We start from the raw sequence: 14864 nt of genomic DNA, 5'->3' as shown, positions 1-14864 counted from the left end.
TATTAAAAGCACTACCACCAGCATTCTTTTTGTTCCTGAAACACAATATTCTCTTATTTCTATACCTTTTCGCTGGCTGTCCCATCTGCCTAAGATTCCCCCTCGATTCTCTCTCCTGGCTTTGCTGGATTCCTTCAACTCTTACCTCTAATCACACCTTTTGAAGAAGATCTTTCCCAATCCCCTCCACTGAAATGCCTTCTCTCAGAGCCCACACTCCATCTACTCCGTATATGGGACAACTAGGTGATACAGTGGATAGAGAAGACTTATCTTCCTGAGTTCAAATGTAGCTTTAGACACTTACTGTGTGATCCTAGGTAGGTCACTTACCTCTGTTTGCCTCAGTTTCCTTATATGTAAAACAAGGTGGAGAAGGAAATGGCAAGTCACTCCACTATTTTTGCCATGAAAACCCTAAATGGAGCCAGGCACAAGTGAAACAACCCAACAAAACTCTGGATGTATCTTCTATGTATGTACAAAGTTATTTATATGTTGCCTTCTCTTTCATAGACTGTGAGTTCCTTGAGGCGAGGGTCTACATTTTGGCTTTTCTTTGTAACCCCAGTGTTTAGCATATCATAAGCACTTAATAAATGTTTATTGGATACTTATATGATGGAAGACAGAAGCTAGGGTGTGGAATTTTACAGAATAAATGAATAGATGATAAGGAATTAGATCTAGAGGATATTTCTGGAAGTCTGGCAGTAAAGAGAATCATTAGTGAGCACACTGCTGGACATTGTGCTGGAACCTCCAGTGCCCTAAGCACTGTATCACCAGCTGCCTTGATGGTATTCTAACATAGTAGTCAGTACAGACAGAGGTCTGTCTTACAGTGCTATAACGGGGGTGGGGGGTGATGCAGGTAGCAACAACTGTACTTAGTCTCCTTAGGAAGAAGTAGTTGCAGTCCGAAGTCCCACCAGGTGGCACACTCCTACCTGGCAGTTGCCTCCCAGGTAAACTGCTCAGCTCTGTCTTATCCTCCACAGTGATCTCCATTTAGACTGGCCAATGTCCCACAATCTTTGTTCTCCCCCAAGATCGCTTCTTCCCAAATGAATTTTTCTTTAAAAGCTGATTTTGGGAAACATTTCATGCTGCTTGTCCCATAGAGACCAAAATTGCTAACTACAGCTCTTCTATAAGTTCCTATATATAAAGCAGTTTATTCCTGGATGGCTATTATAATGTTTTTCTTCTTACAACACAGTTTAAAGACAGCGTGTTCTTTTATCCTGGAGAGATTTGCTATAACATTTTAAGCTAGAGGTTTAGTTAATCAGTGTTTCAATTTTTTAATACTGAGAATTCAGGAAAAATAGGAAAATCAAAACATTGTGCTGAGATTTTAAAATTTTTCATTCATTTTCCCCTTTTTTCTTCATTCACTCGTTTTTCTTTAAAAAGTAGCATAGTTTTAAATGTCTTGAGTCTGGCATGAGTCTTGAGATAGAGCAAAATCAACAGCTAAAGTTTCTTTTATCTACATATCATAATAAATGTCTCCTATTGCTCATACATCCAATTTTTAAAATTTGTTTTTATTAATATCTTTTTAAACTTTATTTCTAAATACATTGCTCCCCATTTTCCTCTTCAGCCAGTCATCCCCTGAAACAGATTTTTTTTTTTTTAAGAAAAAAAGCAATTCGGCAAAACCCACCGATACAAAAGCTGTTTCTAACAGTGTTTGTTGTATTCAGGGGTGAGCTGAAGCCAGCTCATATCAGCTTGCAAAGATCAGTTGTTAAATTTCCAGTGCTAGTGCTTATACCTAGGAAATTGGCAAATGCTATAAGTCAGAGATTAATTTATTATTTTGTTGTTTGTCTAAACTTGTGAAAATGATGAAGCGTTAGTAATTCAGGTTAAACTTAAATGTGGTGTTGGTACAGTCCCCCCTCCCAGATCTGATTGTTTACCAACACACTGATGAGTATATTCTGTATCTACAGTCTCCAACTTCTATTAAGAAAAGAGAATGGCTACTTATAATTCTAACATATAAAATTCTTACACATGAGATTAATTACAATATATAAAGTATATAAAATATAAATATATAATTACAATATATAAAAACCACATCATGCAATCTTTGAGAAAATTAAAGCCTCACCTTTATTTTATACATATCAGTCAGTATACAGTTTATTACACGAGTTGTGCTTTGTTTACAATATATTATATTGCTTCAAGCCAATGCAAAAATTCATACATTATATTTCTACTTTGCTGTATACAATATATTATATTGTATAAATGTGACTTAAAAGAATGTTTTTTAATACTGAGAATTCAGGAAAAACAGGAAAATCAAAATATTGTGCTAAGATTTTAAAAAATTTCATTCATTTTTTCCCCTTTTTTCTTCATTCACTCATTTTTCTTTAAAAAGTAACATAGCTTTAAATGTCTAATGTTTAGATCTAAATATCTGATTTTTAGATTTAAATAACTGACATTTAAATCTGTATCTAAATAATAAAGGGTTTTTTTTTTTTAAAGAACAAAACATAGTAGCCAATCATAGCAATCATTGCCTTGCCCAATCTATCTCTATGATGTGTGTGTGTTTTAAGTCAAGGGTGCCCCTCTATAATGTGCCCCAATCTCCTAGCTTCTCTTTGCATTTTCAGTTTTGGAAAATCATCTGCAGCTAAGTTTAACCTGGTCAATGGACTTTCTAATAGAAATGTCGTTAAAAAGAATCGAAATGAGACCTATACCATCATGCTAAAGAAGCACATAGAAGACTTAAAAGGAAATTCAGCTTGGTGATTTATAATGAAGCTAATAAAATTCAGGCCAGTATTCTTCCCTGTAATGAACAGCATTTTAACATTCAACACATGAAAGGTTAACAAAGGCTATGAACTTGGTGTAATTTAAAACGTTTCAGATGCTGGGGGTTCACCAGATGTAATTGGATTCAGGTGGAACATGCTTCTCTTCGGCCTTTTTAAGTAAAGGCGTGTGCTGTCTGTGCTTGATAACTGGTGGCTTTAGGGCATGCATGAGGCTGGCTCCGTACCCTGAAAAATTAACCACAGTTTAAGAGAAAAGAAACTACAAAAACAGACCCTTCAGGTTCATGGGGAACCATTCTGATGGAATCCATTTTCCCTTTCTGGCCCAACTGGCCTGGCCACAAAAACCACAATGTGGAGCTACCTGAGTGAGAACTGTGGGACCAGTTTTGAATTGAAGGATGTCAGAGGTCATCTGATAAAAGGGTTCTTAGTCTGGGGTCCATGAATTTAAAAAAAATGTATTTTTTGATAGTTGTATTTCAATATAATTGATTTAGTTTGTAATCCCATGTATTTTTATTTTATGCATTTAAAGACATCCTTCTGAGGAGAGCTATCACCAGACTGCCAAAGGGTTCCATGAGACCAAAAAAAAAAGGTTAAGAACTTATGATCTAGTCCAAACATTTCACCTTACAGATAGATGATGAGGAAACTGAGGTCCAGAGAAGTGATTTGCCTAATGTTACATAGATACGTACAAGTTCACAGGAGTTCTTTGAATTGTGATGTGATTGATTTTATCAAATCAGATTTATCTTTATACGAAGTCCCTGCCAGAGTAACATAATTTTGATAAGCAAAATGTTGGATTGGATATCCTAGGAATTCTTATCGATGTCAAGGGCAATTATGAGGTTGAAAAGAAATGCGTATTTTTCAACCAAGGGCCATTAAATTCATAATGTTGATTTACAAAATGAGAATGTTAACCTCTGCAATCTGATCATAGCCCTTCTTTTGCTCCACTTGATAATCAATTTAAGTTATGTGATAAGAATTATTTTGTACTCTTTCCTTCCTCTCTGCTCCCAAATGACTATATTTATTTTATTGTTCACTTGAATGACCCTTTTGGAGGTTTTTCTTGGCAGATACTGGAATGGTTTGCCATTTCTTCCTCCAGCTCCTTTTACAGGTGAGGAAATTGAGGCAGGAAGGGTTTAATGGCTCATCCAGGGTCACACTATAACACCCTGCCCCTGGGTCTACTACTAGAGCCATAGAAATAGCCAAAATGAAAAACAGTAATAATTCTGGATGAATTTAGTGCTTATTCACCAGTAGAGTTAAAAAGATAATTCTAAAGAGCTTATTCTCAATAATGACTTTCATGCTCATGGAAATAAGGGTGGGGATGGGGTAGGGATTGTATCTGTTTGGGAATTCCCTTCCTACCAGCCCAGGCCAGGAGGGCAGTGATAGCAATATATTGGGAACCAATTGGTGCCATGGAAAACCTGCTAGATGAGAAGCAATTTAGTTGTATGATCCTGAGAGCACTTAATCTTTCTAAGCCTCAGTTTTTCTATCTGTAAAATGGGGAAGATAATGGCATCTAATTCATGAAGTTCTTGTGAGGCTCAAATAATTTCATCTTTGGAAGTGCTTTGCAAACCTTAATTCGCTATATAAATGTCAGATATTCAGCTATTACTATTCCAAGTAGTTCGACTTGCTCCAATTCTGTCTGTGAATTCTTAGAGTGGGTTCTTTCAGTATAGGAAGGCAGGCTATTTCAGATGAAAGACTGCTGAGTTTGGAGTCAAAGAACCAGGGTTCAAATATTTGCCCTGGAACCTTGTGACCTTGTCAAGTTGTGACCTTACTAGGTCTGTTTTGTCATGTGTAAAATAAAGAAATTGATCTAGATGATCTAGGAGATCTCTTAGCTTGATATCAGTTCTTAATTCTAATTCAATTCACTAAATGCATTTCCCCCAAATCCAGAAAATCGGGCCGTGCCAGCAACACCTTCCTGTATGGAAACCAATTTTGTTTGATTTTAATGACATTTCTTTTGCAAGCAGCGAAATGTCATTTAATAAATTTTATATTTTTTGATGGAAAAAAGTTTAAAGATACACTAGTGAAGGCTTATTAAAAATGAAAAAAACAAGATAAAAGTAAGTTTATGCCACTGATTAAGTCAGAATTGGTGTCTTGTTTGGCAGTTTTGACTTTCTAGTGTATATAAAATCCAAAGTTGAAAACAACATGAAGTACCATACCACACCAGGGAACATACCAGGATAAAAACAAAGTCTGCCACCTGAAATCCACCCATTTCCCTTTGAGAAAAGGATGATTCTGGGTAAAGTTATGAAGTAGATTACATTGTCAGGGTTCTCCTGTCCCCATCCAGGTGTCCAGTATTCTCATGCTTCTGTCTATATGGCCAGAACCTGTTCGGGTTTTGCTTTACTGAGATCTTCCTTTCCTTGATAGCACTACACATCCCAAAATTTCTCTATCACTCTCTATCCCCAAATCCAAATTTGCCTATGCCCTGTTTCCTCGGGACCTGAGGGAGTGTTGAAAGACTGATGTGCTAGCATAATTGGATTACTTAGTTGCTTTTTAATAGTGTTCTGGGTACACAATGCCTTATCCTCAAAGAAAGAAGTCTAATGGAGGGAATTTCAGATATCATGTCATAACAATGGGTGGAGGAGACTATGGATGGGACTATTTGGAATATTCTTTGCCAGTTTTTTTGGCCAATTTTTTTCAGTCAATTCAGACTACTTCAGTCCTGATCAAATCATCCTATGTAGATGATGGCTTCTTCTGCTCCCCCACTTTTTTTCTCATAGTTTGGAGTAGGTAAACTATCCTCTGACTTGGGAACTCAAGAGTTGTGAAAGTATTAATCACATCAAGGTAAATAACATTTCTTGCTCTCCCTTTTAGCGCTCATGAAAGCCATGTTTTCTTATCTATAAATGGAAGATGGGTCCATATCATTGAGGTAAAAATACTGGAAAGACTGAATGACACAGGGGACAGAGTATTGGAGAAGAAACAAAGTTAAAATTCTATGTCTAACTCTGTCCCTCTGGACTAGTCACTTAAGTACTTCTAGGATCAGTTATTTGTTTTTTTCAGTCTTTAAAACAGGGGAAATACAATGGATAAATGATCAAAGGATATGTACAGACAATTTTCAAATGATGAAATTAAAGTCATCTATATGAAAAATTACTCCAAATCACTATTAATTCGAGAAGTGCAAATTAAAACAACTCTGAGGTACTACCTCCCACCTCTCAGATTGGCTAAAATGACAGAAAAAGATGATAAATGTTGGAGGGGATGTGAGAAAACTGGGACATTAATGCATTGTTGGTGGAGTTGGGAACTAATCAAACTATTCTGGAGAGCAATTTGGAACTATGACCAAAGGGCTATAAAACTGCATAATCTTTAACCCAGCAATGCCATTACTGGGTCTGTATCCTAAGGAAATCATAAAGGAGGGAAAAGGACCCACATGTACAAAAATGTTTGTAGCAGCTCTTTTTTGTGGTGAATAAGAATTGGAAAATGAGTAAATGTCCATCAATTAGAGAATGGCTGAATAAGTTATAATATATGAAAGTAATGGAATATTATTGTTTTAATAAAAATGATAAACAAGCTGATTTTAGAAAGGTCTGGAAAGATTTACAGGAACTGATACTGAGCAAAACAAGCAGAACCAATAATACATTGTACACAATTAACAGCAAGAATGTGGGATGATCACGTATGAAAGACTTGGTTCTTTTCAGTGGTTCAGTATCTAAAAGTAATCCCAATAGACTTTAGATAGAAAATGCCATCTGCATCCAAAAAAGGAACTAAGGAGACTGAATGTAAATCAACACATGCAATTTTACTTTATTTTTCTGTTTTATTTTTAAAATCTCTCCCCATGTTTTTCTCCCTTTTTTCTCTGATTTTTCTCTCTCAACATTATTCATAAAATAATGTGTATTAAAAATAAATAAATTTGTTAGAAAAAAATAAAATAGGGGAAATAGTAATAAGTACTTCACAGAGTTGTGAAAATAAAATTAACTAGTACATGTCTAGTGCTTTACAAATCATAGAGTTCATCAAACTGTGAATTCCTCAAGGATTATTTTTGCCTTTCTTTGTGTTCTCATTATTTAGTTCAGTACCTGGTACATAGTCAGTGTTTAATAAGTGTCAGTGGATAAAGTGTCATGACTGAAGTCAGAGAGATCTGAATTTAAATCTGACTTTGGACATTTACTAATTGTGTGATTAGCTAGTCATTAATGCTGTTTGCCTCAGTTTCCTCATCTGTAAAATAAACTGGAAAAGAAAGTGGCAAATCACTCTTGTATCTTTGCTAAGCATACCCCAAAAGTGATCACAGTCAGCCATGTTTGAAATGACTGTACAAAAAGAAGTATAGAAATATGAATTATATAGTTAGAGTAATGCGATGGGAAAAGCCACAGAATTTATAATCAGAGAATTTCAGTTAAAATTCCAAGTCAATCAGCACTGAGTTTTAATTTATTTGAAGTCTATCATTTATTTGTTATATGGTCCAGTATAATTGATACAAGTTCTCTAGGTCTCATCTTGATCATCTGCAAAGGTATGATCATCAGCTGGTATATTGGCCATCTGTAATCCCTAAGGCTGAGGCTCAGATTAGCAATCTCTTGAGATGGGAATTTAGGAGATACTCTAAATTAAACTAATTGGGCATGGGGAGAATCTGTTTAAATCTAATATGAAGCAGGTTAAAGCTCCTATGCAGATAGAACTAGCTAATGAGTGGCCATTGTGCTTCCAACCTAATAGAGGTAGGGATATCCAGTGTGTATTTATCTCTGTCTTTTCTTTTTCTTTTTTATTTATCCAGTTTATTTTTTAAAGTAATATTTTCTCTAATTATATGTAAAACAATTTTTAACATTTCTTTTAGTTCTGAATTCTAAATTCTATCCTTCCCTTTCTCTCTTACCCTCTCTCTGAAATGTTAAGCAGTCTGATACAGGATATTGTGCTTGCATTTTAAAAGGATGAGGCATTATTGCTGAATTTGGAGTCCCAGGACCTGAGTTAGAAACCTAGCTTTGTGATCTTGGGCAAATCACCTAACTTCTCTAGGCTTTCTATGATCTTTTTTTTACCTGTAAAGCAAAGGGATTGTACTAGTTCAGAGGTGTCTCTCTATGTCTGTCTGTCTGTCTGTCTGTCTCTCTCTGTCTCTTTGTCTCTCTCTGTCTCTTTGTCTCTCTCTCTCTCTCTCTCTCTCTCTCTCTCTCTCTCTCTCTCTCTCTCTCTCTCTCTCTCACACACACACACACACACACACACACAAACTCCCAAATACTCATGATTGCAGTTAAACCAGATTAAAATATAATTGGGAAATATTTAGCAAAATAAATTTTAAAAACTCACAATATTGATAATATTCCATTTTAAACTGTCAATATGGGGGCTACAAGGACCTTCTTATATAGATTGGTGGCCCTTTGTACTTGCATTTGATATCATTGTACTAGATCAAAACTTCTTAAGCTGTGGGTTGTGACCTCGTGTGGGGTCATATAACTGAATGTGAGGGTTGTGAAAAATTTGACCACAGTAAAAGGTGTCAAATATTCTGCCAAGATTTCATTCTTTATGTCAAAAAAACCCAAGCACATCCATCTCATTAGTATGCAAATTTGCTTTCATTTTTAAAAAAGGAAAAAATTATATGTATAACAAAGAATTGTTTTAAAATGAATTTCTTTATGATTTATTATCAATAAATGTTTTATTTTATATCTATTATATGTTTGTATATGTGTAATACACATACATTTATTATATTCAGAGTCATGTAAAAATTACTCGATTGAAAAGGTTGTGAGTAGGAAAAAAATAACTGCTGAATTCACCTTTTAGTCTAAATCTATAATTATTCCAGATTGGCTCTAAATGTCCAGGCTTGCTAGTCCTTAGTGATCCTTTAAACAAAGGATTTCTGTGATATCTGTTTGATTTTGAGCCTACTTAAATTACCTGCATAGGCTTTCCCAAATTTCATTTTTCCCTCAGTGGGTTTACCCAAACACTACCAAAACTACAGTTATCCCTTCCACATCATGAGTAGGGATGTGCTCCTCCCCCCACCCTCTGTGATCTAGAAAATCCACATAAAATTTTTTGTCCATCCCTTCATACCAGAAAATTTTTCTTTTTTTCTTTTATGGGATATTTACAGTACCTTATTATAAAATTTGGGTTATTATTATATAATACCATGTATATATGTTCATTTCTGAATTTCTAAACTTGTGTTGTCTGATGACTTTTGTGTGTTATTTGTGGCTTCTGCAAAATTCTCCCCAAATTCCCATTTAATTTTTTATGCTGACCCACAGTATATTGAAACCAAGATGGGAAAGTTGAGATGTAGAAGTGATAACTGTATCTTTGACCCTACCTACAACTTTTCATCAATTCACTGTTAAAATTGCTACATCCGTTGTACAATATCTCAATGTTCCATGGGCACAGTGTCATTTTAAAATTCCATAGAAGACCTGTATGCTAAAGAGTCGAGGCCATTGGAATGCCAATTTCAAATTTGATTTAAATAGATCTAAATTATGACTAACAAGTATTTCATCGTTTGCAATCCGTTGCATCAGTGAGTCAAAAGTTACTTTAACTGGAGGCAGTTTTTAATTACAAGATAGCTTCACCTCTGGAGCCAGTGGGATGTGAGTAACAGAAAGTTAAGGGAAATTCTGGGGCACGCTCTAACATATATCAGTTCCTACTCACTTTTGTTGCAATGTCGTCCGTGCCAGCCTTCCCTACACTGGCATTTATTGGGCTCCTGGCAGGTCCCATGTGCTCCACAACCAGGCTCACAGACAGCTAGAATCAGAGAATAGCACAAAGAAAGCTTTCTGAATGTTTGTTTTCGGTCCAAATTGCACAGTTACTTTTCCTGCTGCTCTGTACAATGTGTTAGTTTTGGCCTAATCCCTCTCACTTGGGTGAGGAGAGGTTTTTTCCTTAAGTCCTCTCAGTTACCTAAGAGATTAAACTATGCATGATGCCGTGTGGCCACAAAAGGCGGCTCAATGCCCAGTGCAGGACAGTGACACAGGATTATCTTTTAGGAAGTTTATTATCTTTAGAAAGCTTTATATGTATTTTCCCTCTTTCTTTCCCTTCCCTCCTTTGCTCTCTTTCTTCTCTCTCTCTCTCTCTGTCTCTCTCTCTCTCTCTGTCTCTCTCTCTTTCTCTGTCTCTCTCTATTTCTCTGTCTCTCTATCCCTCTCTCTATCTCTCTCTCTTTCTCTGTCTTTTTCTCTCTCTCTCTCTCCATCCTCCCTCTCTTTCCTTCCTCATTCCATTGCCTCTTTCTCTCCTTTCCCTCCCTTTCTCCATTCCCCCATCCCTTCTCTCCCTCCCTCTCTCTTTTCCCCCTCTTTCCCTTTCATCTTCCTTCCCTCCCTCTCTTCTTTGCCTCCTTCTCTCTGTTCTCTCTCTTTTTCTTTCCTCCCTTTTCTCTTTCCTCCCTTTCTCCCTTCCTTCCCCTACTATTTTTTCTTTTCTCCTTTTCTTCTCTCTCCTTTTTCTTTTCTTTCTCTTCCCTTTGTCCTTCCCCCTTATCCCTTTTTCTTTTTTTATTCCCAATTCCCTTTCCTCTTCTCTTTCTTCTCCTCTCCCCTGCTTTTCTTTTCTCTCCTCTCTTCTTCTTCATAAGCTTGGAGTTTACCTAACTCTAAGAACCCACATAAATAAAACTGACACATTAGTGAAAACAAATTAAAATGTTACCAGTGTAGCAATAACATATAGCAAATACAGAAGTGATATTCCAGGAGACATCCTTTATTTACCCCTTAACCAAGTAGATTAAGTGTATCAGGTACTCACGTTTAGAACAGAGATCTCCTTGGTAGCCTTTGGAACATTTGCATTTATTTTTACCAATACATTTACCACCATTTCTACAGGTTTGCTGACATTTGCCTAAAAGAGAAAATCATATATTAAAAGGCATCTAGTATAGCTAGTCCTAGACCTGAGATCAGTTCTTGCCATGGGCATAACTCGTATGATCCTAGGCAAATCAATTAAAGTTGTGAACTGATCCAACCATCCTGGAGAGCAATTTGGAACTATGCCCAAAGGGCTGTCAAACTGTGCATACCCCTTTGATCCAGCAGTGTTACCACTGGGCCTGTATTCCAAAGAGATCATTAAAAAGGGAAAATGTTTATGGCAGCCCTTTTTGTAGTGTCAAGGAACTGGAAACTAAATGAATGCCCATCAGTGGGAGAATGGCTGAATAAATTATGGTATATGAATGTTGATTATTATTGTTCTGTAAGAAATGACCAGCAGGATGATTTCAGAAAGGCCTGGAGAGACTTACAGGAACTGATGCTAAGTAGAACCAGGAGATCATTGTACAAGGCAACAGCAAGATTATGTGATGATCAATTCTGATGGACGTAGCTCTTTTCAATAATGAGATGATTCAGGCCAGTTCCAATAGACTTGTGATGGAGAGAACCATCTGTACCCAGAGACAGAACTGTGGGGACTGAATGTGGATTGTAGCATGGTATTTTTGCCTTTTTCATTGTTGTTTGCTGGCTTCCCCCCCCCACTTTCTTCCCTTTTCGAGCTGATTTTTCTTGTGCAGTATGATAAATGTGGAAATGTGTATAGAAGAAATGTACATGTTTTGCTTAAATTGGATTATTTGCTATCTAGGGGACAGCAGTGAGGGGAAGGGAGGAAGAAAAATCTCGAACACAAGGTTTTGCAAGGATGAATGTTGAAAACTATTTTTGCATGAATTTTGAAAATAAAATAGGCTTTCCCCTATTAGAATATAAATTCCCTGAGAACAGGACTTGCCTTACCCAGCTTATCTGTTGTTAGAGCTTTTTGTTGGTTTCTGCATTATGGTTATCATTGCTATTATTATTACTGTAACTATGATTTCTTCTTCATTTTTGAAGAGAATCAGTGGTGTCAAAGTGATTTAAATGAGGCAGAGTTGTACAAAGTTGTCAGTGGTAAGATAAAAATCAAAAAGCTATTATTATAAATAAAAGTAGTTTATGTCTATCAAAGTTTTGCAAACTGAATCAAAGAAGTTAGAAGTTGGAAGAGATCTCAGTGGACATACAGTCCATCCCATATCTGAAAAAGAATATTTTCTTTATGATAATAACCAAATTTTTGTCTGGCCTTTGCTTGAAGTTATAGGACAAAGAACCCAACACCTCTTAAGGTAGCCCATTTCCCTTTGGGAGAATTCTAATCATCAGGAAATATGTTTCTGAAACGACACTTAAAATTTGCTTCTTTGCAATATCAAATCATTATTCCTAGTTTCACCACTTAGGAATAAACAGAACAAGTCTTATCCCATTTCTACAAAAAAACCTTTCCAGTACTTGAAGACAGTTTTTATGTTCCCCTTGAGCTTTCTCATCTCCAGAATAAACATTCACAGTTTTTTCAGTTGGCATAGACTCCACTCCAGTTGACGTATGTCCATTCTAGTGGCTCTCTACCTTATAAATGTTCTTTCTAAACTGTGGTACTCAGAACTAAAGACAATACTCCAAATGTAGATTGACCAAGACTTAGTATGGTCACCTCCTTGTACCTCTCTTAATGCAGCACAAAATTGCATTGGCTTTTTTGTCTATTATATCACCCTACTAATTCTTATTGAACTTGAAGTCCACTAAAACCCCAAGACCTTTTTCATATAGACAATTTAACTATGTCACCACTTTTTTATACTTTTGAAATTGATTTCTTTTGGAGGGGAGAGAAGGGACTTTTAAAGTAGATTTCTTGAACATAAGCATAAAAACATAAGATTTTGTTCCTAATAAATTTAATAAACTCATATCCCTTCATAAATTTCAAAGTGGAACTCACTTTAAATCTCTCTAGACCTTCTTTTCCTGAGCTGCGGCTGGCTCATTCACCTTGCCTGAACCCAGGGTGGCAATTTAGGGTGTTTCCTCAAAGGGATGACTATGCTACTAAAGCTCACTCTTAGGGTCAGGTTTTCCCCTATTAGAATATAAATTCCCTGAGAACAGGACTTGCCTTATCCAGCTTATCTGTTGCCAGAGTTCTTTGTTGGTTTCTGCATTATGATTATCATTGCTATTATTATAACTATGACTTCTTGTTCTTCCTTTATTTTTGAAGACAACCAATGATGCCATAATGATTTTAAATGAGGCAGAGTTGTCGGTGACAAGATAAAAATCAAAATGATTGGCAATTGCCCAACATACAGTAAATGACTTTGGCACCTTCAACATTTCATCAAGTTCTAGGTATTCCATACCACCTGTTTCAGGCACCTTCATGGCCACTGGAACAAAATTGTTCTTATCTGCTCTTTCTGTTGGAGGAAATTTTCATATATTAGAATAGACATGCCCCTAACTCACTGATAAGTTTAAGGCCTACCAGTTATTTTTAATTATTACTATAATTATTAGTAATGATCATCATAGATCTCCCTGTCCTCTTTCTGTACAAGTTCTATATCAAAAATCACAAATAAATTTCACAATTTGATTTTTAAAATTATTTTGAGTTTAGCAGTATTCTTAGCACATCATAAAAGATTAGCAAATATCTTCATTTATTCAATCTCACGCCACTGCAGGCTTAATTCCAATGAACATCAAACAATTAATGATGAATTTTTTATTCTGGTCATCTCATTCTGGTTGTATTAAGAGAATGCATTTTTTATGAGATTCATGTAGCCAATACTTTTTTTCAAAGATGAAGGTTTTTTTTTTAAAGAAAATAAATATTTCAAATTTCCTAAATTTCAATGTATGTCAAATTTTCTTAAAGTAGGACACAATTATATTTGAAGAAATCTGTATAGTCCTCTGAATGATCCAGGTTTCTCATCACGCATCTATCTTCTTCTTAAGCCAAACAGGTTTTTCTGGAATCTCATAAATTGTAGCCTCATAGAACTTTGAATTGAGAAGATACTTTAGATATCATAATGATATGCCTATTTTTATTCTTCTCTGGAATTTACTTTAACCATTCTGTGGCAGAATTTTTCAAGAGAGAAGAGGGAGATTAAGCCCAGTATAGACCATTCAGATTGGAAACCACATCAAGGAACTTGGAGGAAAAAAATTCAGGACTTACCAATTATTAGCTTTTCATAGCTCAAGGCTTCAAATATGTTATTTCCCCCCTCACACCTTTTTTTTTTTTGTTTAATATTCATTGAAAAAGCCTCTGATATACACACAGAGAAGGAATGAAACTGTGGTTTCAAACAACTTCCCTCCTTTAAAAAGCTTTTATTCTCCATCCCCCATTCCATTCTTCGTGGCTAGTTAATGTCTTGGGAAGATAGAATCACAGGTCTGAGGACCTATATATTTGCCTGAGGAAGGAAACATTATAGCACCTATAGGATTATGAACTCCTTCCTCTTCCCACTCTTCAAACTTTTGGACCTATTCAATAATTAATCAGATTGCTGGAACAACAACAAAACTCTCTAATTGCCATTAGGGGCCCAGTTTACTTTCAAACATCCTATTAAATAAGGTTCAATTAACCTGAGAAATTTCTGAAAGAGGAATTGCAACTATGTACCTTACAAACCTCCTTTATTCAACTACTAAGCCTGAAAGAGAGATTTTGCTAGCTTTGGGTAAAATTGAAAAACATTCTCTATGTACTTCTGGTATAACCGATACTTTTAAACTTCTATCCAAAGAACTATTAGCCTTGGTGATATATTAGATCAAAACTTCTTAAACTGTGGGTTCCAACCTTATGTGGAATCATGAAAAGTGAAAGTGAGGGTTGTGAAATTATGATTTATTATCAGTAAATGTTTGATTTGTTTACCTTTTTTTTATATACCTATATCCCTGGGGTCATGTAAAAATTTTTGGGGTGAAAAGGAGTCATGAGTGGAAAAAATTTAAGAAGCTCTGTATTAGACAATCTCCTAAAATGTAAATT

The 14864-nt window shown here is 35.7% G+C and overlaps 1 protein-coding gene across 1 annotated transcript in view; it reads right to left on the bottom strand.

The window, feature by feature from the left end:
* Nucleotides 1-2109: 2109 nt before the first annotated feature.
* The window catches only part of WIF1 (WNT inhibitory factor 1), a 112663-nt gene continuing 99908 nt past the window's right edge, over nt 2110-14864 (bottom strand). Inside the window, exons 8-10 of the mRNA XM_051963718.1 lie at nt 10740-10835; nt 9633-9728; nt 2110-3047 (exon numbers count right to left, since the gene is read on the bottom strand). Of these exons, the coding sequence (XP_051819678.1) occupies nt 2926-3047; nt 9633-9728; nt 10740-10835 (314 nt within the window). The 3' untranslated portion in view covers nt 2110-2925. The remainder of the gene's footprint in view (nt 3048-9632; nt 9729-10739; nt 10836-14864) is intronic.

The sequence above is a fragment of the Antechinus flavipes genome, chromosome 5 (assembly GCF_016432865.1).
Source record: "Antechinus flavipes isolate AdamAnt ecotype Samford, QLD, Australia chromosome 5, AdamAnt_v2, whole genome shotgun sequence".
Lineage (NCBI taxonomy): Eukaryota > Metazoa > Chordata > Mammalia > Dasyuromorphia > Dasyuridae > Antechinus > Antechinus flavipes.
The sequence above is the reverse complement of the archived record's forward strand: the minus strand, read 5'-3'. Positions and strand labels throughout refer to the sequence as shown.